The sequence below is a fragment of the Marmota flaviventris genome, chromosome 13, assembly GCF_047511675.1.
Source record: "Marmota flaviventris isolate mMarFla1 chromosome 13, mMarFla1.hap1, whole genome shotgun sequence".
Taxonomy (NCBI): domain Eukaryota; kingdom Metazoa; phylum Chordata; class Mammalia; order Rodentia; family Sciuridae; genus Marmota; species Marmota flaviventris.
In genome coordinates this window covers 49787548-49813248 of record NC_092510.1, presented here as the reverse complement: position 1 = coordinate 49813248, position 25701 = coordinate 49787548, and the positions used below count along the sequence as shown (strand labels likewise).

The 25701-nt window shown below is 31.4% G+C and overlaps 1 protein-coding gene across 1 annotated transcript in view; it reads left to right on the top strand.

Annotated features, from left to right (window-relative positions):
* Zdhhc21 (zinc finger DHHC-type palmitoyltransferase 21) overlaps positions 1-25701 on the top strand; it is a 70098-nt gene that overhangs the window by 20771 nt on the left and 23626 nt on the right. Inside the window, exons 5-6 of the mRNA XM_027950628.2 lie at positions 3553-3664; positions 6872-7010. Coding sequence (XP_027806429.1) covers positions 3553-3664; positions 6872-7010 — 251 coding nt within the window. The remainder of the gene's footprint in view (positions 1-3552; positions 3665-6871; positions 7011-25701) is intronic.

Here is a 25701-nt window from a genome sequence, read left to right as displayed (position 1 = left end):
CATTTGGCCTTTGGTTCTTTGGAATTGGCTTAGCATGGTATTTTCTAGTTCCATCCATTTATCAGCAAATTCCATGATTTCATTCTTTAAGTCTGAATAGTATTCCATTGTATATATATACACCACAATTTCTTTATCCATTCATCTGTTGAAGGACACCTGGGTTGGTTCCATAGTTTAGCTATGTGAATTGAGCTGCAGAACAAAATCTTCCAAGTTTCTTTCTCTTTTTTTCTTTCTTTCCTTTTTTTTTAAATATAGTCTTTTTTGATGCTGTCCCTCAAAATTTTACCTCAAGCTCTAAGGATGCATGTGTGATTAATGATCATGGACATACATAGTTTTACTGTTTTCCTTCCTCTTATGTTGTTTTTAAAATGTCTTCCATAAGAGACTTATTGACATTTATTTCCTACTATTTCTGTTAGGAAACCTATATTAGGATGCAAATCTTATATTGATTTTGGTTCAGGTATTATTTTTCTTCCTCAAACAGTACTTTGTGATTTAAAATATTGTAATTAAGAGAGAGGGCCCCATAAAATGTGATTGTTTAAGACTTGAACAGAAGATGATTCCTTATTTATTTTTTTTTAAATTTTATTTTCTTGTGATGATGAGGATCTAACCCAGGACCACGTGTATGCTAGGCAAGTGCTTTACCACTGAACCATGTCCCCAGCTTTGATTCCTTAAGGGGAATAAAACAACCAAATCAAACCAAACATTGCTTTATATTCATTCAGACATTTATAGCATTAATAGAGATCCAGGTTAAATAATGTGATGTTATTTACTCAAACAACCTCAGTCATTTATGCAGTTTGTCTTTTTTCTCTTTGTTTTGTTTTTTTCTCTCTCTTAAAAAAATGTGTTTGCTTTTAATTTTTCCGTAAGTACCATAAATTATCAATTGGATTCTCTCTTTCATAGGCTTTTACTTATTTATTTTTTAAATTGTTGAAATAAGTTTTTATATCTTTATTTTTATGTGGTGCTGAGAATTGAACTCAGTGCCTCACACGTGTGAGGCGGGCGCTTTACCACTGAGCTACAGCCCCAGCCCATAGGCTTTTATTTTATATTGTTTGATGGCTACTACAAAAATCTCAACAGTAAATCATCAGATATCAGACTGTATCATTCACCAAGGTCCTATTTTGAGCTGAGTAAACCCTGAAAAAGGAAAGAGAAGACACTAAGAAATGCTTTATCAGTATATAGGTTAAATTAAGGTGGATGTTTTTTACTTGCAACACAGCAAAAACATTGTAGATGTACTTTATGGTTCTAGATTTTTATAATAGTGATTTTTTTGTTTTTACTTATTCTCTGAACACATAGGGATGCATTGTGCGTGTATGTACGTGTGTATAATTGTTTGTAGGTCTTTCTCATTTTAGATATTCTGTAGTATCTTCGATTTAGCCAAGCTTTTTCTTTAACCAAATTTATGGTCCATACCACAGGTTGTCAGGCTCTTCTTTACTATAAAGGCCTGATAGTAAATATTTTGACCTTTATGGGCCATATAAGTCTCTGTCACAACTTAGCTTTGTCATTGTAGCACAGAAAGCAACCATGAATAATACATAAATTAATGGGCATATAACAAATACAACTTTATTTATAAACAGTGAAATTTAAGTTCATATATTTTTTCATGTCATATATGACTTTGATATATCACATTCTTAACTCATGGGTTTCAAAAACAGGTGGTGGAGTGGATTTCCTACAGACTGTAATTTGCCAGTCTGTGGTCTAAACTACAGAATTATAGGTTTTTTCTTACATAGCCAAATGCTTTCTTTTCATAGTATATAACATTTTTGGTACAAAATAAAAATTTTATTCTCTAGGCTATTATATACTGATGCTCAGAAACACCAGAATGAAACATTATATTTATATTTTGAAGGATTTATTTATAAACATAAAGTTTTTATGTTGCCCTTTTGTGAAAATTATCTCCTAGAGTTTCCTTTCTATCTCTATTCTTTATAATGTGTGAATTCCACGTTTTAACACTGGGATGTTTGAGAGCATTAAGCTAAGTAGAGAAAAATGATATGCTTGTGACATCATAATGTGTTACATAATAGATGAGTTTCCATTTCACTTATAGTTAAATAATACTAGTTTAATTGTATCTAAATTCAGCTTTAATATTGTTGCTGTCTCACATGATATGTTTCTACTAAAATAAGAACTATAAGAAATAAAAGGATTTTCTTCTAAAATAAGATTTCAAGTGTAAAAGATAATGTTATCAACTTTCTTATTGGAAAAATCAATTTTATGTAGGTTTTATTTGTACTTACTGGTTTCTTCAGAGACATCTGTAGCAGAAAACATTTCCCTGATGCTTTACCACATAAAATTCCAGTATGTTGACTTTTTCCTGGCCATTAAACTAAAATAATGGAATTCAAATGGGGAATCAATTTAGAAAATGATTTTCTAAATCATTTTAGAAAACCTCTAATATCTTTTATTTTTATTTAGAATATTTCCTTTTTTATTTTAAATTTTTCATACTTCAGCAAGCATTTGTAGACCACCTTTTGTATGTTAGTCACATTCTGCATATAGTAATATTCACTGTGAATGTGAGAGTCAGGATATGGGGTAGTATAAAATAAGTGCTGAAAAAAATTAAGAATTTTATAAAAGTAAAATTTCATTTCAATACATATTAAAAGACGCATTTATATAAGAGCACTTGTATTGTCTTGAAAGATGACTGTCCCATAATTTTATGGGTCTGATTAAAACAGTTTATAATGAAAACAAATGCCTTTTTTACTTATGCAAACCTCATGTTTTTAGCATAGAATGTCATTGTGTGCTCTTTTACTATATACCAGAGAATATTCCCTGCTTAGTGATAGAACAGTTTTGTGAAGAGCCTCTTTATTTGCATTATATAGTAATCTTTTTATAACCTTCCTCACTACTGAAACTATTCTGATACTTCTAAACCATTCTGATCTCCTACTCTAACTTGCTCCTGTACATATTCTCAGATTGATTCATTGATATTTTAAAAATGGTTTATGGAAAGCATTTGGGAGTGAATACCATCTCTGTTTTTCTAGTGAGTTTATAGGATTAATTTCAACTTATTAATTTGCTGAACCCAGGACTCTATGTTATTTCTTCTTTTGCTTTTAGATGATACAATTTCTATAAATTAGTTTGTTTAAATAAATTCTGTTTTGATATAATAATTCAGTTGTACTTTAGGGTTTTGTCATTGGATTTTACTTATATTCTAGCAATATGTGCAAAACTTAAATACATTGCTTCTGTTCCTTACTTTGACTGTAACAATAATCTTTTATTTTCATAATGTTTAAAATTAGAAACACAAAAATAAGACAGACATAGACTAAAACAACAACATTTACGGCACATTTACCTTGGAGACTTAGAAATCTCTTAGAGATAGATATTGAAGACTTCCTATAAAATCTTCTAAACAGTTGTTGTTGAATTTTAGCATTAATCATTTGTCTTTGTTAAATGCATTTTAATTTCTTTCTCTAGAAAGGGAGTTCTGGGAATTATGTAACAAGTGTAATTTGTTGAGACCAAAGCGTTCCCATCATTGCAGCCGCTGTGGCCACTGTGTGAGAAGAATGGATCATCACTGTCCATGGTAAGAAAAGAAAAAGTCACTTTTAGCAAAAAAGAAAGAAAAGAAAAAAGAAAAGTAAAGAAAAATAAAAAAGAAAAACAAGTTGGTGAAAACCTCAAACTTGCCAGGATTAAACAAAAATTTTATTAAGTTATTCAGTTAAAAAAAATTTTCTAATAAGGACATATATATATTTTATTCGGTCATATGGTTCTGTCAATTCCCAAAGGCATTTTTCCACAGAGATCCCCTTTGCTAACAACAAGGAGATATTTGAGCAGAACAATAAAAATTAACATGCACCCAAATGTACAAAAAGACTGAGGTGCTTGTATTAAATGAGGCATTTGGTACAGTATCTGTCATGCAGGAAGTACTTAAATAGTAGTTGTTAGTTCTTCTTATAACAAACCATATACATCCCAACATTTTTATTTGCCTTTTCTTGTTCAACTAAAGAGCAGTGCATTTCAGATACCCTGATAACCTGCTTCTACTCCATACGCCTTTTTAAGTTCTATGTATTAGATATAGGTATTAAGATTTCATGTCGGGCTGTGGTTATGGCTCAGTGGTATAGTGCTTGTTTTGCATGTGTGAGTCACTGGGTTTGAGTCTCAGCACTGCATATAAATAAATGAATAAAATAAAGGTCCATCAACAACTAAAAAATTAAAAAAAAAATAGAGTTCATGCATGTTGTATGTGTGTAAGTAGTAATTAGCTGATTTTGTTGAACTGCCAACATTTTTGGTCAATAGGGGGCTCTCTTGTAATACTTAAAATGTTCAGTTGAAAAGTAGAATTTTTGAAAACAAATGCTGTGAGAATTCTGTATTGTATCTCATTTCAAAGCTGTCACTGAAATCTGTGAACAAGATATTGTATTTAATTCTGTTTTCCTAGCATTGGATCTTGTATAAATATTTAAACTGGTATAGTGTAGCACTTTATAAATATATCTATATACATATATATTTATGTTTGTACACACATGCATGCATTTATACAAAGTTAACTACATTACAGTATTCTTTATAACTGCTTTTATCATTTTTCTCCACTTAGCTTAATGCTCTCAAACATCCCAGTGTTAAAACGTGGAATTCACACATTATAAGGAATAGAGATAGGAAGAAAACTCTAGAATGGAGACAGTTTTTACAAAAAGGCAACATAAAAACTTTGTATTTATAAATCAATCCTTCAAAACATAAATGTTTCATTCTGGTATTTTCTGAGCATCAGCATATAATATTCTAGAGAATAAATTTTTACTTTGTACCAAAAATGTCATATTTTTGATAATTTATTTTGATGGCACAGCTAATTAGCAAACTGTTAGTGGCAATTTGGTTGATTATTTAAGTATAATCTGATTATTTAAATAGAAGATAATTTCCCAAGATTAGGGAAAATTAAGATCACTTGAAATAAAAGCACTTTGTTACTATGTAAAAATTTTAAACATTGTCTAAAACTATCAACAGGATAATATAATGTGACATATAGATATTATTTTTAAAATATGCCTTAGATTTAAACAAATTAAGTCGCAAATAATTTTCTAAACCTCAATGGTGTTTGCAATCACAGTAATAGATTAAAAACAGGTATGTGAAACATGTATTCAGAAAAGTGGTAATTACTGAAGAACTCAGTTTTAAGCACTTTATAATCATGTTTCTAATGAACTAAAAATATAATAATGTTCATAGTACATTATTATGCCAAGATATTGATGCTTCCTTGCAAAAGAATCCTGTAGTTTTAAAGACTTAAAAAGAAATCAGCTTGGAAATGTATTTTTAAAAGTTAGTGATATTTGTTTAAGAGATAAAGACTAGCTTGTTGGTGACCAAATGAAGTGCCTTTTAACCCAAATTCTATCATGGAAGTATTTTTCTCTGTTTCTAGGCTTATTGCTTCCCTAGTTTTATTAAAGTTTTCACAGTATTGGTAGGAGAGGAGAAGTAGAAAAGATTATATAAGATTAGAAAGGAAGGGACCTAAATAGATTTAATGCTTATTAAAGTTCTCTGGTTAAGAGTGCAGTGATCATAGCAGCTATTTGCCATACTTCTTGGGTATAAGAAACATGGGACAAGGATGTCATCTTTTAAACCACAGCTATTAAAGAACATCTTTTGTGTGTGTGTGCTGGGGATCGAACCCAGGGCCTTGTGCATGTAAGGCAAGCACTCTACCAACTGAACTATATCCCCAACCCTTAGAGAACATCTTTGAGTGCATGCATAAGCTCACTTCTCTTACAACCCTGCTTATAAGTAACAACAGTAAATCTTTTTGTTTACAAAATATGTACTCTTAAATCTAATAAATGCATCCACAAGGTTTCTCCGTTCTGTTTTACTTAAAAATAATTTAGTGATATACTTTTAAAATAACAGTTTAAACTAGGAGCACAACCTTTTATTTCTTTTTTCTTTTTTTTGTGACAGTATAATGCTGTTTTGAAATGAAAATATTCATACAAGTTAATTTTAAATTAGAGTTTTCTCCTGGAATTTTAAAATAGTTTGAAAGTTTGGATATATTATGTAAGTTAAGAACAGTTTAATACTCAGTTTAAATTAGTGTTTGAAAAATTTTGAATTATAACATTAATCGTTTATCCTACTTAGACTTCTCTGTTACGTTGCTGGAAATGTAGCTCTTAGTATTTTTACGTGATTTTTAATACATTTGTATTTTCAGCAACCAGGAATAGATTTTTAAAAAGAAAATTGTGAACACTTAGCATTTATGTCAGAGTAGCAAATTTAAGCTGTTGCTCTCCACAGTTAGATCACTATGCTGGAAGAAGAATGTCGAAAGAGGGTTCTTTCTTCCTTCTCTATTGGCCCTTAGCTCTTCTAACTGTACATCCTCTGGCTAGTGGTTTAACTATTTCGTTTCTGTTTCCATCAATGACACAAGGAGACTACTTAATATCTGTTCTTCATGCCTCACTGGATTGTTGTGAGTTGAAGAATTATTGTATATGTGTGGGTTTACCTTTGTTAAGTAAGAAATGTTTTACAAATGTAAGATGGTATATCTTTTTTTAATATACAGCTTGTTTTTAGGTTTGAGTGGCTTTAGCACATCTCAATGAAATTAAGCATATATGAAGTAATGCGAGTTTAATTTTAGTCTTACTGATCCTGAAATGAACATCTTGTTAAAGTTTAAAATATTTTTTCTTTTTCATTTTTTTTTCTTCAGGATTAACAATTGTGTTGGTGAAGATAATCATTGGCTTTTTCTACAGTTGTGTTTCTACACTGAACTTCTTACTTGCTACGCACTGATGTTTTCTTTCTGCCACTATTATTATTTTCTTCCACTAAAAAAGCGTAATTTGGTAAGAAATGTTTATATCCACTAATGTTAGAGTAGCTGTAGCATACAATTATTAGCATGGTGGTTCCTTTAAGGGCAGAAGATTAAAAAAAACAAAACAAAACAAAAACACCAATAAGCCCCAAACTGTTAGAATTTAAGAAATAGACCTTAATCTGATCCCTTTATGATTACTTCTTAGTGTTGAGTAGCTTTTTTTAGAAACCAACATATTAGATCTTTTAATACATGTATCTTGGTTTAAAATACCTACATGATGAAAAACAAAGAAAAAAGTGTTAAATTCTTTTTTCAGGAATAAAGATCCAGGGGGAATGTTATTGGCTAAATTTTCTTGTTATTTTGTGTGCATGTACTAATATGTAACAACAAATCCCATCATTATGTATGGCTGTAGTGTACCAATTAAAAAATGTGTCAAGAAATTTAACAAAAAACCATACAAACAGTTTAATTTTATAAAGGTTCTCAAACAGTTAAGTTCTTGAGAAAAAGGATTCCTTCTGCCCTTGACTTTTAACAATAATAATAAGGTGAGTTTGCAGGGTGTTTTTTAAAGAATTATCCTTATGTTTATACCATTCAAGGCAGTGCTTTCCCTGTTGTAGAGGAGTGGAGTAGACATTGACTTCCCACAGTGGCAGTGGTGGAGGTGGTGGTGATGGCAGTAACAAGAAATTTTGATTCCCTGTGTCCACACTGGGGTGTGTACATCTTATTTTCACTCATCCTGTAATTTTCCAACACCACATGAAGACACAGAGACTAATAGAGGTGTACCAAAAGATGCAAAGCTAAGAAGTGACTATTCACCTGGTTTTAGTTTTAGGGCTGAGGTTTGAACCTGATATTCGTATTTTTTGATTATTATGCTTTCCATTTTATTTGGTGTTGGGTTGCATTTTAAAAAATACTGTGTGTGTGTGTGTGTGTGTGTGTGTGTGTGTGTGTGAGAGAGAGAGAGAGAGAGAGAGAGAGAGAGAGAGAGACAGACAAGAATGACCAGGCTTACAGGTGAAGATGCAAGGTAGGGATGGAAGGGAGAAAGAATAAAACCTCTGATGGAGAAGGAATTTTTCATTCCTTTTTATATCAATTTATACTGTTTAAACCTTTATATGAAAAAAAGGTTCTGTGGTGATACAGAATTTGGGAATAAGGGAATTTATGAGAGAAAGTCTTAAGTTCTGTGTGTTTGAATTGTTGTTGTATACATGATCATTTTGAAGAATTAAAAGTATTTTCTAAATATTTAGTGTTTCACTGTATATATTAGTGAGAGCTTGTGATTATATTTATTGAGATATATACCTGAGCAATTAAAATTACAATCTAATTACTGAAAAAAATTGAAAAGAGAATTTTAAATATGGGTGTTCCACATGTTCATTCTGGTTTTAGAAATGTTTTCTTATTTGTAGATTAATTTCTGGTATAATGGGTATTATAGTTAGAACTTGTCAGAATTCTCTTGAGTAAACTGTTTCATATAATTAAGCCTAATAAGAAAAGCATTAAAATAAAATGGCTCATTAAAATTGAGATATTATTTTAAAAGTGAGAGAAAAGAAAATGTAGTGGTGTTAGTGATAAAGATCTCTAAAAGGGAATGCATTGTAGTATAGTACACGGATTGACAAACTATGGGGCATTGGGTTAAATATCTCTCTCTTCTTAAGTGTTTTTGACAGTTTGAAGTATTTTAAAGTTTTACTGGAAAACAACTGCTCTCATTTGTTCACATATTGTCTATGACTGCTTTTGTGCTACCACAGATTTGAGTAGTATTGATAGAGACGATGGTCAGTAGAACCTAATGTGACCAGCAAAACCTACAATATTAACTATCAGGTTCTTTACATTTGCCAGCTGTTAGTGGAAAGATATTGGTTTCATAAACAAGACATAACCTAGGATCAAAGCCTGGCTTTTCTTGTAACATGTATAACCTTTGATCGGTTCTTTTACCTCTTCAATTATATTTCTTCTAAAAAATGTGAATAATAGATTAAATAAGATAATTATGTAAAAATATCTGGTATATACTAGATGTTCAGTTTATGTTACATTTCATTTTAATGAATGCCCTTAGAAGGAGAGTACAGTTTTTCTTTGGTCTCTTAATTTTAATGAATATATTTTAGGCCATTTAGTAGAGTTACTGGGAAATTCGTGATATACTAATTCCAGTAATGAAATAAGAATGTCAGTTAGTGGTAACTAACTGAAGGATTAAAACATTTGAAGTTATGCACTGATTTCTTTCTTTAAGTGTAAGATAGAAAATGTGGAGGTATTAATGCCAATTAGAGGAAGAATTTGTTTCTTTTAAAGGAAGAAACTGACTATAGATGATATTTGAATTTATCTATCTACCTTTATATGTACACATATATAATTTTAATGTGCATACTGAATGTTGAAAAAAGATAGCAATATAATAGAAGTTAATTGAAAGATTAAAAATATTAGGGAAAAAATATACAAAAAGTTAGTACAAACTGGGTTTTAGGAACTCAAACCAGATTTTTTTTCCTTAGAGCAATTTATTGTTGAATTTTTAATTTTAAACAGTCATAATATGTTAATCAATAGTATTACTAAATAAAAGTCAAAAACCTAGATGATATTACTTACAATAAAAGTTACTTTCATAATCAGTAAATTATAGTCTAGATCCCCAGAATTACTTATAATTTATTTGTTATTTATATCTAATAGTGCTGAACAGATATTCTTCTCTTAGCCTGACTTACATTATTCTTATTACATTAAGTGGGATGTTTTTATAATTTATTACCATCATATTAGAGGTAATAAAATGGGAACTCAAAGAGTTTATATTATGACATTTCTAAGATCACTTTGCATCCTATTGAAAAATCCATATTTTAAAATCTTGTACATGATATATTCTCTGAATGAAGGATTTATCTACATTATCAAGATAGGTTTATGGAGGGGGAGCTTTAACACAATTTACCCAATATAAGAAAAGACAATTTTACTAGACAAATTTAAATACATAAAATACAATGTTTGCTATCAGTGTTTCTAACTAAATTTATTAGAGTAAAGCTAAATTCTAGGACCAAAATTATGTCTAAAATTGTAGAAAGTATTTTATAATTTATATATCTCAAAATATTCCTGGAACTGAAGCAAAATGAATGTTCAGTATATGTTGAGATGAATCCTACTCATTTCATTGATTTAGATGTTGAAAATTTAAAGGTATACAACTAGGCACACATAAATTTAGAATTGTTATATATTCTTGGTGAATTAACTCTTGTATCATTATAAAATACACTTCTTATCTATAGTAATGATTCTTGCCCATTATTTGATTAGTTGTATTAGCTTTCTTTTGGTGAGTGTTTTCATGGTCGATAAAGACAATTTTTATTTTAAAATTTTATTTTTCTTATGTCTTGTATGTTTCTTGTAGATGGCAGATATTTTAATTAAAAACAAACAAAAAACTAGTCTTGGTCATTATCCTTTTTTTTTTTTTTTTTGATACCAGGGATTGAACCCAGAGGCACATAACCATTGAACCACATCCCAAGCCCTTTTTATTTTGAGATAGGGCCTTACTAAGTTGTTAAGGCTGGCTTTGAACTTGTGATCCTCCTACTTTACTCTCAGAGCCACAGGGATTATAGGCATGCACCACCATGCCCAGTGGTCATTGTCTTTTAATGACTTAGTTCATTTTTATTAAGTTTAATTCTGTCATCTTCTTATTTATTTTCTATTTGAAACCATCTGTTCTTTGTTTTCAATTTTCTCCTTTTCCTGTCTATTTTGGAATTTTCCATTTAAATTTCAATTTTTCTGTTCTAATGGTTTTATTCTTTTACTCCTTTTAAAAAAAATAGTTTTCCTGATATTTTTGAGGACGTCTAATATAAGTTAGACTGTGAACATTGCCCACATAATGAATGCAGTGCCCTTAGAACATGCCCTACCATTATCATTTTTTGGTATGGTGTGGTATGCAGCAGATGTAGAACTAAAATCACATGGCAAGAAAACATTGTTGCTGTTACTTATGCATTATATGTTGTGATGCATATATTATATATTGTGAATATTTATTTTGAATTATCCACATATTGGTGCTTTTCTTAGTCTTTGTGTCTTCATAAATTTCTAAGTCACTTCAGGGATTCTTTTCCTCCTGCCTTTAACTTCAAGTCTGCTGAAACAAATTCTCCCAGTTTTCATACACCTGAAAATGTCTTTATTTCTTCTTCATTTTTGAAGCATTTATTGGCTGACAAAGAATTACAGACTGAAAATTGCTTTCAGGCTTTTTTTTTTTTTTTTTTTTAAAGTTATTCCATTGTCTTGTGGTTTCTTATAATTTGTGTTGTAAAGCCACGTTTGCTTATTTTTCCTCCATAGAAATGATGTTTGTCTTTTCTGTAGCTATTTTTATGATTCTTTTTAATCTTTGTATTTTAGCAGTTATTCTGTAATTTTGTGATGTGCTTCAGTGTTACTTTTGATGCTTTTTTCCTTTTGGATACTTTTATGTAACTTTTTGAATCTGGACTGAATGAAAATTTTAAGTTATAGAAGTTTCTTGGCCTGCATCACTTTAAATATTACTTCTGCCCTACTTTTTCTCTTGCAGTTTTGGGATTCTAATTAAATATACACGAGGTCTCACTGTACTGCCTATCTTTCTGCATTTTCCTTTTTCCCTATGTAGTTTAGTCTAGATATTTTCTACTGATTTGTCTTTTGATTTACTAATCAGCTTTTTTGCTCTAATCTATTGAATTCTTAATTCAGTTATTTCATCTTTCAGTTTCATAATTTCTTATTTATTTATTTATTATTTAAAAAAAATTTTTTATTGGTTGTTCAAAACATTACAAAGCTCTTGACATATCATATTTCATACATTAGATTCAAGTGGGTTATGAACTCCCATTTTTACCCCAAATACAGATTGCAGAAGTTTCATAATTTCTATTCAATCCTGTTTTTCATAGGTTACTTCTCTGATAAAATTTTCCATTTTGTCATCTATTTTTAAAATATTTTACTCAAAGTTATTTTAATGTCTGTGTCAGATAGCTTCAATTTTGAGATTTCCTTGTCTGTTTTTATTGACTTTTTTCCTCTTCCTTTCCAGATATTTGGTCTAATATTCTGACATGCCTCATAAATTTTTATTGGATACTGAGCATTTTGTTTGATAACTTATAAGAAGATCTGGTTGATGTGTTCTAACTCCAGATATGATTTACTCTGTGTTTGCTTTTTAAATATAGGATATAAAAGAAGGCTCATCTTAATTCATTCAGGAGTTTTATTACATGTTTTTCTAATGCTAAATAGCAGAACATTGGTCTAAGTACTTTAGTTTTTTGGAAGACAACATGTATTATATTTATTGTTATTTTATAAAGATATATAATTTCTAGGTTTGTTTTAGTGAAGGACAGTTTGCCTTTACTTCTATGGTGTATCCTTTTGGTGTCTCAGGAAAAATTGAGGTGTTTATTATGGATTGTGCCTTCCAGTTGTTTAACTTGTTCAAGGTAAAAGCAGTGCAGATGTATGGCTAATCTTAATGTATTTCTACTCTCTCTCTTAAATTCTGGCTAGTTTGACTACTTTCCAGTATATTGTAACAGCTGTTTATTAATTAGTTGGGTTTTCTCTGGCTTTTTATTGGGTTCTTGGTAGGAGCATTGATGTCATGCAAACAATTCCCTATTAGGCATTAGTGACAACAGGACTTTATTTAAAAATTTCTCCTTTGGTGATTTTAATCACTTCTACCTAATCCACAATTCCAGGAAGCAATACTTATGTTATAATCAGCGTATGTGATGTCCTGCAGCATGGTATGGGGCAAAACTTCTGTGGCCCTAAGCTTTGGGAACTGTTATTCTTCAGGAAATTGAACTCAATGAATTTATAAGTGAGGTGTAGAGTAAACAAATGAAAAGATGAGGGAAGCCATTACTGGGCAAGAAAATAATATATACCTTGAGGCATCAATTAGAACAGTCAGTTTTAGGGCTAAATGTGTTATAAAATACTAACTGTATACCAAATATTTCTAAGGCTAAATAATAGAACATTGTTCTCTCTATAGCAATTCTTTTGAAGATGACATTATGTTTTTTTTTAAAGCAAAGGTAGAAAAATTACTATTTCAGTACAAAAGTCACCATTATTACTATTGATATTTTAAACAATGTTTTGTAGTGGAATATTCTTCAAATAATTCTTTGCCATCATTTTTTAGTGTCTTCTTTGTGTTCCCTTTATTTTTCCCAAAGACAAAAAAGTATATGCAGCTCTTGATTATGTGTGTAAAGTTGGCCAGATAGTGTCAGAAACCTCTTTAATTCATTCTTCTTATTACTGTTTTTGTTTTTTGGAATATGGAATAAATATCACCAAAAGTCCCCAAATATCTTTGGAAGTGGTACTAATGATTACTGTGCATCTTTCTTGTGGAAATAATGATGAAGTTAAAGTATGCCATGGGCTTTGATCCTATACTCTGTTATAGTCCATTAGCCAGACTGATGTGAACACTCTTGTCTGCAATTTCTGTGTGCCTTTTCAGGTAGATAGATGGCAGCATAGTATCTTTTGTAGCCCATCTTTAAATGCCAAAGCTGAATCCTTGTCTTCTGGGTTGGAAAATGAAGTGTTAACCACTCTTATGTGTTTGTTTGTTTGTTTAAGGTGAAAGTGTTTATTCATTAAACAAAAGCAAAAAAACTGAGTTGCCTTTTAACTGTTGTGATGGAACTTAATATGTACTCAGAAGAAACTGGTACATTATAGTTATGCTCATGGGGAAGAATTGAAAGAAAGCAGACTGTTCTCAAATTCTGGGATATGAACAGTTTGGAAATCTGACTCTCCATTTCTCTTTTCTCACTTTCTGTTTTCAGGAAGGCTCTTTTTAACTGGATTACTGTAATTCCTTTGCAATTTCCACATATTTTTATGTGTATGTGTGTGTGTATATATATATGTATATACATATATATGTATGTATATGTATTTGGTAACAGTAACTTAATCCTTTTTAGATTTCCCCTCTCCTCCCCAACCCTGTGGTGCTGGGATTGAACCCAGGTCCTTGTACATGTTAGGTAAGCACTCTACCACTGAGCTATTTCCCCAGCCCTTTACATTTTTAATCTCTTTACTTTTAAAATATCTATCTGTCAGGGATGTTCAAAGATTTACCTGGTTTTACTTTGTGAAGTTTTGAGGAAATTCATAAATATATTCTTTGTTGAGGGAAAGAAGGAGTAAGGAGTGTAAGAGGTAAGGATTTTATAGTTCAACATGAATCAATGCTCAAATTTTGGATTTATATTTTTAAGCTATAAATGTTGACTTGCATTCTAAGCTGTATGCTAAGGAAAGGCTGCAAACCTAAAATAATTAGTATATACTGTCTTCTTTGAAAAAAGTAATTAAAAAATTCCAAAGTTCACAATTAGTGTAAGAAACAAAAATAAATGAATATCTAGAAAAACTGCAGAAAATTGAATAGTTTTTTTTTTTTTTTTTTCTAAATAAGCATGGATAAGTTAAACATTTTGGGGAGGAGCAGAAATCAGTAAAACTTATAAACTTTGAAAAGTCTGGAAAAGTTTTTCAAATGTTGGACATTAACCTCACTTGACCCTCATTTACATTTATAATGGGAAAAAGAGTTGAATCCAATACAGTATAATATTGGATTTACTTAAAAATCTTCTTGAAACTAATGTCTGTCTTTAAGTAGTTATTTGGATGAAAATTATTGTAAGGATCTAAAAACCTATGCATTGGGGAATGATCTCGCATTTTAATTTGGTAAAATGGATGGCTATTAAAGAAAATGAACTTTCATTGGATCAAGATCTGTATTTGTTGACTATTTCATATGGTTATTTAAATATTCATAAGGAAATTTTAGTTATTTGGTACATTATTGAATTTATTATAATAATTATATTGGTTTATCAAAAGCAATACAAGAAAATTACAGCTTTTTAATTAAATACGAAGGAAGGTATCATTTTATTTAAAGAGTATATACTGTCTTAAGTTTATTATATGTTGTCCTAGAATATTTTATTAGTCACATATTTAATAATTTTTACCTTTTATTATCTTATTCTGGATTTGCATATTACTTGGATTATTGGAAAATATCTACTTTTTGAAGTATTAATGAGAGCATGAACAATATGGTTTCCATTTTACAAGTAAAATGAGATTCAGAGAGATTCAATAACTTATCTAGTCATAGAATAACCATTTGACAGAGATATGATTTGGGCTGATTTTTGTCTGTCCCTAAGTCATGCTTTGGTATAACACCAAGCTTGCAAATACTTTTTATGTTTTTGCTTGAAGAAAATTTAAAAGCAGTATTATTGTAGCATAGCTTTTCATTAAAAAAAAAAAAACCAGATTGATAAATAATAAAGTATCACAAAATCTGCTCTTCAAAGAATGTTCAGTGTACCTTTTGATAGGTCGGTTTGGTTGGTCAGTCTTTTCTTCCTTCTTTGGGATTGAACCAGGAAGTCTTTGCCATTCAGCTATATCCCCAGTCCTTTTTTATTTTTCATTTTAAGACAGGGTCTCTCTAAGTTGCCAAGGGTCTCACTAAATTGCTGAGACTGTCCTTGAACTTGGAATCCTCTTGCCTCAACCTCCCAAGGTGGTAAGATTATGGATATATGCCACTGTGCTTGGCTTGATGTTTTCTTTTTTTTAATGGAGGCAACCCTGCTTCAGTATTTTGTCTTGTATAAAGATTGTTCAATATATCTTCTAAAGGCATTCTAGTAGGTTAAAACATACTCTAAAAAACACATAAACCTGCTGGCAGTCAGGTATTTTAGACAATGATTGTTATTTCTCCATATGAGGAAACACAAACTCTTTTTAAAAAAAATTAATTTGTGGTTATTAGTATTAAGGTAGTTAGTCATTTGTGGCATATCACTTTACTTCTAAAGTTGTATTTTTAATTTTTTTTTATGAAATAGATTCAGATGATTTCAAATGGATTGTTTTGTATTTTTATGGCAAGGACAAAAACTAACATACTAACTGCATTCAAGGCTATGAGAGCATGGGGTGACAGAAGGAGAAGAGAGGAGAATTTCAATAAAGGACCTGCTGCCAAAATTCAGAAAAGGAAAATAAATAATGTTTAGTAGCCCAGCCAACTCTTCTGCTAGGAAGATACGTTATTATTATTCCAATTGGCTGATGTCTAATAGCGTTGCTAGGGATTTGATGTCAGAACTGTGCCACAAAATTATTCGCCTAGGCTTTTGGCTAACAAAGAATAGAAATAGCTAGAAGACTTGGTTGCAGGTAGCTTTTAATATTGGTAAATCTCTTCCTAATTCATTTTAATCTTTTTGTATAATCTTAAAGAATCCTGAGTATATTGCTATTTGTAAAAATATTTTATACTTTAAAAAAACTTGGTTTTCTTAATACATACAAGGTAATTTATTTATTATGGTCATGAATGAATGGATAAGATTGCTGAAATATAAGCTTTTTGGATTTTTGATAAGAGTAACAGAGAACACTATGGAATTAAAATCAATATGAGATGAAAATTATTTTTAATGGTAGTATGAAAATAATTTGGCTTTTTTGTTCATGTATTCTGAAATGCTAGTAGAGATATTGTCCCTTAGTAACATTTTTGGTCTTGTTTTTCTCTTGAAAGGCATGGCGTCATGTATATAGTTTATAGACAGAACCAGTTTTAGACTATTCTATTATTCTAATAATAGTTATTCTAATAATAATTATATTTGTCAGTATATCCCCGTGCTTTTACTGACAGATGGGATTCAGAAACCTTATAATAAATCTTGTCCTTGTACTGCAGTACCAAGTAACTAATATATTTTCTTATTAAATGTGTTTATATAGCATATTAATTACAAATGTAATAGCATTGAACATAGAAGATTTTGCAGTTTTTATTTCTCTGTGAGACTTTTTTAGTCTTTTTGAGATTAAATGGTTAAATTGTTAAAACCTGGCAGCAATTTTTTTTTTGTCACTCTTTTACCAAACGCTGTAGCACTGCATTAAGAGGTAAATTTAGCAAGAAAATATGTTACCCTATTTTCTTATTGAATTCCTCTAACTTTTCTAGAAAATTTACTGCCAGAATATGGCAAGGCAGGCAAAATAATTTTTATGAAATATTTACTTTCTGCCTGCAGTGAGGTGCCATTAAAATTTGCTCTATAATATAGTTGCATCCATGTCTGCACCAAAATGTAATGTTTAATTCTGAACACTCAGTGAGAGTCACTAGAGAGGTAATAAATAAAGATTTTTTCCTCCTTAAATGTTAATTTCTTTTAGAATGTAATAAGACTGAAAAATGTGTATTTTACCTCAGGACTAGAGGGGTTCGTGTATGGAGAGGGTGGTACAGAATTCATCTGTAACTTCTTTACCTGTATTTTGGAATTATTAAACTTAAGTGCATTCATTCTAAAATGTGCAAAAAAGCACAAAGATGTAATAGAATTTTATTTTAGGATTAAATTAAAATTATTTTAATGTAAGTGTAATTATCATCTGAACTTACCTCAACAAGTAAAATTATTTAGTCATTTTGAATATTCAAATCTGTGAAAATTGCCATCTCAGGTGTCTAAACTATTTCTCGAAAAACAGGAAAAATAAAATCCTTACTAATAATATGCTGATTCTCTGTAGGGATGTGGGAGATATTGTTCCCTGGGGGACATTTGGAGATGTCTAGAGACATTCTTGATTTGACAGTTGGGGACTACTGGTATTTTGTGGGCATAGGCCAGGGATGCTATTAAGTATTCTACAATGCAGAGGGAAGTTCTTCACAACAGAATTATCCAGCTCCAGTTGTCAGTAGTGCTGAAGTTGATAAACCCTTCAGTAGATGGAAGATCACGAATTGTTACTTTCCTGGTTAGTCTCATTAAAACATATAAAATTACTTAGAGACAGTAGATTGTAATTGAAAATTGTTTCATAGTGAATTGATAGAAAAACCATTATTTTGTGTGTAAAATTTTATTTGTAAAACAAATTGAGAAACACATTCATTCAGTTATTCAACGAATACTTATTGCATGCTTAATGTGTGCACTGGTCTCTGTTCCAAGTTTGCATTTAAGGAGCTTACATTCTAATTGTAGGAAACAGGCAGTAAGCAAAAGTATGGCAAACAAAGTAAGTATTTTAAAACATAATAAAGAAGGATACAGGGATGGAGAGTGATAATTGATGATGTATTTAGGGAAGGCCTTTCTCATATGACTCTTGAGAACTCAAGCAAGCCACCCGTTATCAGGAGCAAGAACATTTTAGGCAGAGGAAAGAACCAGTGACAATACCCCAAAGTAGAGCCTACCTGAGTTTTTTGAGGATCAGTCAGGAAATCAGTATGTCTTAAGCAGAGTGAGTTAGGGAGAGTAATAGGCATTGGATTGAGTGCACCAAGCTGTACATGGCAGGTGGACCCTTGTTTTGTTAAGATGTTTAATGGTTGTGCTTTGGGAGCTATTGAAGGATTTGTCTAGATTTACATAATCTCATTTACATTTTAGAAAGAAAATTCAAACTATTAAGAAGAATAAATTTAGGGACTAGAATGATAGCAGGAAGACTGCTAAAAATTAGGCCATTAAAATATAGTCCAATAAATTTAAAAAATAGAAAAGCAAAGAAACAAAAAGAAAAAAAAATAAAATATAGTCCAAGCATGAGATGATTACAGTGGAGGTAAAAGTGTTAAGAAGTGGCCTGTTAAGAGTTTGAAGAGTTAACAGGGTTTGTTGATGATTTGGTTGTGGAGATAAAAGGTGAAGAGTTGCAGATGATTTCAAGGTTTCAGGGCTTAGACAACTGGAAGTGTGCAGATACCATATACTAAGATGAGGAAAGAGTAGGTTTTAGTAAAAAATTAAAAGATTTTGGTTTCATGCTTGTCTACTTTGAGTGTCTATTTGACATCCAAGAAGGGATTCTAGGCTGTTAGATAGGGAATCGAATTTCAGCCGAGTTGTATGAGTTAGTAGCTTTCAGTTTAAAGATGAAGTTTAAAGCCATGAACTTTATTAGAGATATCTTTGAGTGTACGTATAGATGGAGAAGAATAGTGATCTGGAGGGCAAGCCCTCTTTACTCATAAATTTTGAGTCATAAAGGTGAGGAGGAAAAAGAAAGGTAACTAAGAATGAACAGTCAATGAAACAGGAGAAGAATGGCAAGAAAGAGTCAAGAATGTTGATTGCATATTGAAAGAGGAATTTTAACAGTGGTCCATAGAATGGGAACAAGTAGAAGGTGAATGAATGAATGTTCTAGAGGAAGCCAACAGTAGACAATGAAGTAATGGTTGGATCAACAAATTGGAGGTCCCACTGAGGTTGAGAATTCGTTAGCATTAATGGCCTACAGGGAGTTAACTTGAAAGATAGAAGGAGGTATTCATAGAGTGGTATACTTGACACTGCAGTTATGTTATAGAAAGAATTATTGGGAATGATATAGGATATAGTCTTAGAATGGATTAAAACTTATACAAGACAAGATAGTAAGAAGAAATAAGTTCAAGGAATTTATAGACCAGGTATTGGAAGAATTATTTGCTAGATCCAAAGTAGCCAAATCTAACTCTGAATTATTTCGTTTCACTGTCATCAAGCAGTGATGCCCCGACTACTGTCTAGTTTTACACCACCTTTGGAATTTTATATATCATTCCAAAAGATCACCAGATAGCAGGATAGGGATATTATTTCATGGAACTGCCCCTCTCCTCTCTTGGTTTGTGCGCGAGGACATGTGTATCTGTGTATGTATTGCCTACAGTTACTTTTTCTGTGTTTATCCCTGCCACTACATGTGTGGAAAAATCTTGTCAGTAATCCCTGTCTCCTCAGGGGGAGGAGACTTGCTTTTTGTGTCCAGCATTGTTCTTCATTTTTATTCATTTGTTCAATATTAAGTACCTGCTATGAGATAGAGCCCTTTCTTGGCTCCAGGGACTCATCACTGAACAAGACATGCCCAAATCCCCATCTTCAAGACATATATTTACTGCTGAGAGACAAATAACAAATAAATCTTGTATCAGATTGAGATGATTCCTATGGAAAAAGTGAAAAAGGGCGAGGAGATAGGGAATGTTGGGATAATCTGTACTCTGGTCAAGGAAACATTCTCTATAGTTATATTTAAGCAAAGATGTGAAGAAAATGAGGGGATAAATATGTGGATATCTGGAGAGTTTTCTGCGAAGAACATATATAATGGCCCTAATATGAGAATTGGCCAGATATATTTGAGAAAGAGCAAGGTCAGTGAGAATAGATCAGAATGAGCCAAGACAGTGGCAGATGAGGTCAGAGTCCCTCTGACTCTTCTATTTTTCCTTTGTCTCTGTGTCCTTTTCTGTATCTTATATGGTATATTTTTCTCTCCTTTCACAAGTCATATGCAACTAAATATTTTACTTTTATTATTTTTTTAAAGATTTCTGTTTTTTCTAAAACCAATAAAATGTTTTATATTCTTTATTTCATTACTATAACTGTCTTTTCTACTATAAATTCATTTTGAACCCTTTATATTATAAAATACAATATATCGGGGGGCACAATGGCACATACCTGTAATCCCAGTAGCTTGGGAGGCTGAGACAGGAGGATAGCAAGTTCAAAGCCAGCCTCAGCAACTTAGCAATGTCCTATTCGGTGAGACCCTGTCTCTAAATAAAATATAAGTAAGGGCTGGGGATGTGGCTCAGTGGTTAAGCACTCTAGGTTCAATCTCTAGTACAAAAATAAAATAAGATATACCTATGTTAGAGTACCCCAAAATTAAAATACATAGATCAGTGGATTCTTCCAGTGCTTCTTTGGACAACATTTGTAAGTTGTTGAGCTAGGTATAGTTAATATTCACTACTATAAACATTGCCATAAATATTCAGAGTATTTCATGTCAAATAAAATAATTTATTCAAACTGTTGATGAACATTTACATTGTTTCCAGTTTGGGGTTATTACATACAATACTAGCATTAAGCATCCTTGTTTATATCTCTTGCTCTCTGTGTGCACATGTTTCACTTGGATGTACAGCTAAAAGTGCTAGTGGTCAGAAGTTATGTGTGTGTCCTTTAAATATTGTTAAAACAGTTTTCCAAAGTAGTTGTAAGACTTTAACTTCGATTAGTAAACTGTGTAAGTTGAAGTTGCTAACAACCTCACTAATTATCTGTTTAAATTTTTCTGACATTGGCAGTTAGGTGCATGTGAACTATACTTCATTATGTTTTAATTTGCATTTCTCTGATGACTACTGAGCTTGAGCCCCTTTTCATGTATTTAGTGAGCCTATGAATAACCTATTTGGTGAGATATACCTGTTTTAAGTATTTTGTCCATTTAACTTTTTTCCTGGTAATTGTAGGAAGTTTTAGATTAGCACTTTTTTTTTTTAATCGTATATATTATAAATATTTTCTTCCACTCTGTGGTTTACCTTTCCAATCTGTTAATGGTAGTTTTTGATAGAAGTTTTTAATTTAAATGTATTCTAAATCATCAGTCTTTTCCTTTTTGGGTAGCACTTTTTTGAGTTCAATTTAAGAAGTCTTATTCTAGCCTAAAATCACTGATATAATTCTTCCATATTGTCATCTAGGTACTATATTTTTCTGTCTTTCCCATTTGTAGTTAGAATTGGTTTTTTAAATTCTAACTAGAGATAGGATTAAGGATTTCATTGTTTCACAGAGGAATGGTCAGTTGATCTTGTCAGCATTTATTGAAATGATAATTCTTTCTCCTCTATGTACAGTGTCCACTTTGTCATGAATCAAGATCCATATGTTTGTATATATGTTTCTATCTCTTCTCTAGTCTATTGGTCTGTTTACTTCTTCTTGTAATTATACCATATTATCATAATTATAGCTTTATTTCTCTTTTATAATAAATTATATTAGACAGTAAAGCAATATTTTTCAGTGTTTGAGGTTTTATGGACATTTTTTCTCCAACCCTCCAATGAAGTTGAATACTAAGGAATAAGATTGTGTTGATAGGATTTGAGTAGGGCCCCAAATTACGTAAATAGCTAAGATGTTTCCTCTTGGGAGTGATACTGGCCCTGTTGAAAATAAACTCAGTGGAACAGACCCTCCTACCTGTTCTCCTTTGTGTTTGCTCAACCTCCCCATAAAATTTAGAAACAGCATATCAGTTCCTACAAACCAAAACAGAAAACTCCTACCAGTAGAGTATGTTCTCTACTGTAGTGGGGATCTTTTCTTAGGATTATATTAATTCTGTTGATCAGTTTAGATAGTTGACATTTTTTATGTGATCTAATTTCCTGATCTACAGACATAATATAACTTCAGAAAGAAATTGGAAACAGGTAGTCCTATAGTCATAAGGAGTAGCTAAAATTTTTCCTGCAGTAAATACTCATAGGTTGATCAGTAAGTTCTAGCTCTGTCAAATATAAAAGAAAATGATAATTTCAGTCACAAATTCTTTCAGAGGATAACAAAAGAGTAAAATCTTCCCAACTTATTTTATGTGGATAGCTTCTCATGGGTATATAACCAATAAAGGAAAATGTGAGAAAGAAAATTATAGACTAGTCTGATTGTGAACATAGATGAACAACTCCTAAACAAAATACTAGTAGACTGAATAGAATTATATAATAACCAGCAACCAAGTTGAGATTATCCTAGGAATGAAAGGTTTTTTTTTTTTTTTTTTTTTTACATTTGAATACCAATCAGTATATTTTATCACTTTAACAAATTAGATTTTAAAAATGCTGATCTCTCAATTTATGAAGATACAATTCAGCATTTGTTCATGTATAAATCTTTCCAAAGTAGAATTAGATGAGAACTTCCTTAAGCAAATGAAAGATAAAATGTTTCTGAAAACATGTGAACAAAAATACTCCTCTGCCAACTACAGCATGCCAAAATGAATTATTGACTTCTTTTCTTCTGAATTGGGAGACAAGACATTGAGACCCACTGCCACTATTTTTGTTGAATATAGTTCTAAAAGTTGTAGCTAGTGCCATAGGGCAAGAGAAAGAAAGAGACGGTATAACTGCTGAAATAAATAAATAAAATTACTTGCAGATGATATATTGTGGAAACAATTTGGGTTTTAAAGAAAGTTTACCTAGTGATTTCAAAACAGTATTTTTAAAAACTAATTCTATTTTTATTCAGGAAAAATTTTTATGTTCACAAACCTTTAGTTAATGAAATCAATAGCAGATGTCATTAAGAGTTGAATAAGAAAAAAAAAGTTCTTGAATTAAATCTGACAAATAGAATAAAAAACCAACAAAGTTCTTGAATTAAATCCAACAAAAAAAGTACAAAATATCCAGGGGGAAACTTGGGGAACTTAATGAAAAGAAAATGTTATTTGTGAATATACGTTTGTGTGTTGTAACTTGAAAATCCAACTTTAAGATTTTAATAGAAATTTTTATAGAAATCCAAATTATCTAGAATAAGCAATTACAGAAAATCAAGATGATATCACTTAGCCTACCAGGTGTCAAGATGTATTACGAAGTCATAGTAACTAAGATACTTGTCATTGGCACAGGGATAAACAAATAAACCAACGGAAGGAACGAAACAGGCCAAATCAGATCCCATATATGTATGGATACTTGATCTCTAATTATTGAAGAAAGGACAGCTTTTCAAATAAATTATTCTGGAATAATTGAATATCCATACAATAAAAGTAAATTCAGATCCCTGTCTTTCATGGTGTACCAACAGCTAAGTGGATTAGTAACCTCAATGTGAAAGGTAAAACTTATAAAACTTTTAAAAAGACTTTTGAGAAGATAATAGAGGAGAATATTATTATTAGTTCAGGGTCAATAAAAACTTCTTAAACAGGATATAAAAATAGATACAGGGGCCGGGCACACCTATAATCCCGGAGGCTTGGGAGGCTGAGGCAGGAGGTTTGTGAGTTCAAAGCCAGCCTCAGCAAAAGCGAGGTGCTAAGCAACTCTAAATAAAATACAAAATAGGACTGGGGATATGGTTCAATGGTCAAGTGCCCCTGATTTCAACCCTGATACACTCTCTCCCAAAAAATTGATACAAGAAAAGATAAATTGGACTACATTAAAATTAAGCATTTGGATTTGTCAAAAAATACCATAAAGAAAATAAACAGGTAGTCTCTTAATGAGAGAAGGTATTTGCAGTGTGCAAACATAGTATCAAAAATGCATGAAGAGGGCTGGGAGTATAGCTCAGTTGATAGAGTGCTTCCCTTGCAAGTACAAGACCATGGGTTCAATCCCCAGCACCACTAAATAAATAAATAAATATTTTTAGTTTATAGGTCATTTTAATATTTATGATTTCACTTGATTGTTAGGAAAACTTGGAAAGACTTACTTGGCTGATACCTTTTTTTTTCTAACATTTCTTTCTTTTTTATTTATATGTAACAACAGAATGCATTACAACTCTTATTACATATATAGAGTTCAATTTTTTATATCTCTATGTATATATGTATATTTTTTATATCTCTATGTATATCTCTATGTATATCTACATAGTATACTCACACCAATTTGTGTCCTCATACATGTACTTTGGATAATAATGATCATCACATTCAACCATCATTAATTACCCCATGCCCCCTCCTTCCCCCTCCCACCCCTCTGCCCTATCTAGAGTTCGTACGTTCCTCCCATGCTCCCCCTCCCTGTCCCACTACGAATCAACTTCCTTTATCAAAGAAAACATTCGATATTTGTTTTGGGGGGGATTAGCTAACTTCACTTAGCATTATGTTCTCTGACTCTATCCATTTACCTGCAAATGCCATAATTTTATTTTCTTTTAATGCTGAGTAATATTCCATTGGGTATATATGCAACTTTTTTTTTTTTCCATTCATCTATTGAAGGGCATCTAGGTTGGTTCCACAATTTAGCTATTGTGAGTTGTGCTGCTATGAACATTGATGTGGCTGTGTCCCTGTAGTATGCTGTTTTTAAGTCCTTTGGGTATAGACCGAGGAGAGGGATAGCTGGGTCAAATGGTGGTTCCATTCCCAGATCTCTAAGAAATCTCCATAGTGCTTTCCATATTGGCTGCACCAGTTTGCAGTCCTACCAGCAGTGTTTGTGTGTACCTTTTTCCCCACATCCTCGCCAACACTTATTGTTGTTTGTATGCATAATAGCTGCCATTCTGAGTGGAGTGAGATGAAATCTTAGAGGGGTTTTGATTTGCATTTCTCTATTTGCTAGTGATGATGAACATTTTTTCATGTGTTTGTTGATTCATTGTACATCATCTTCTGAGAAGTGTCTCTTCAGGTCCTTGGCCCATTTATTGATTGGGTTATTTGTTTTTTTGGTGTCTAGTTTTTTTGAGTTCTTCATATACCCTAGTGATTAGCGCTATATCTGATGTGTGAGGGGTGAAGATTTGCTCCCCAGATGTAGGCTCTCTGTTCATCTCACAGATTGTTTCTTTTGCTGAGAAGAAACTTTTTGGTTTGGGTCCATCCCATTTATTGATTCTTGATTTTAATTCTTGTGCCACAGGAGTCTTATTAAG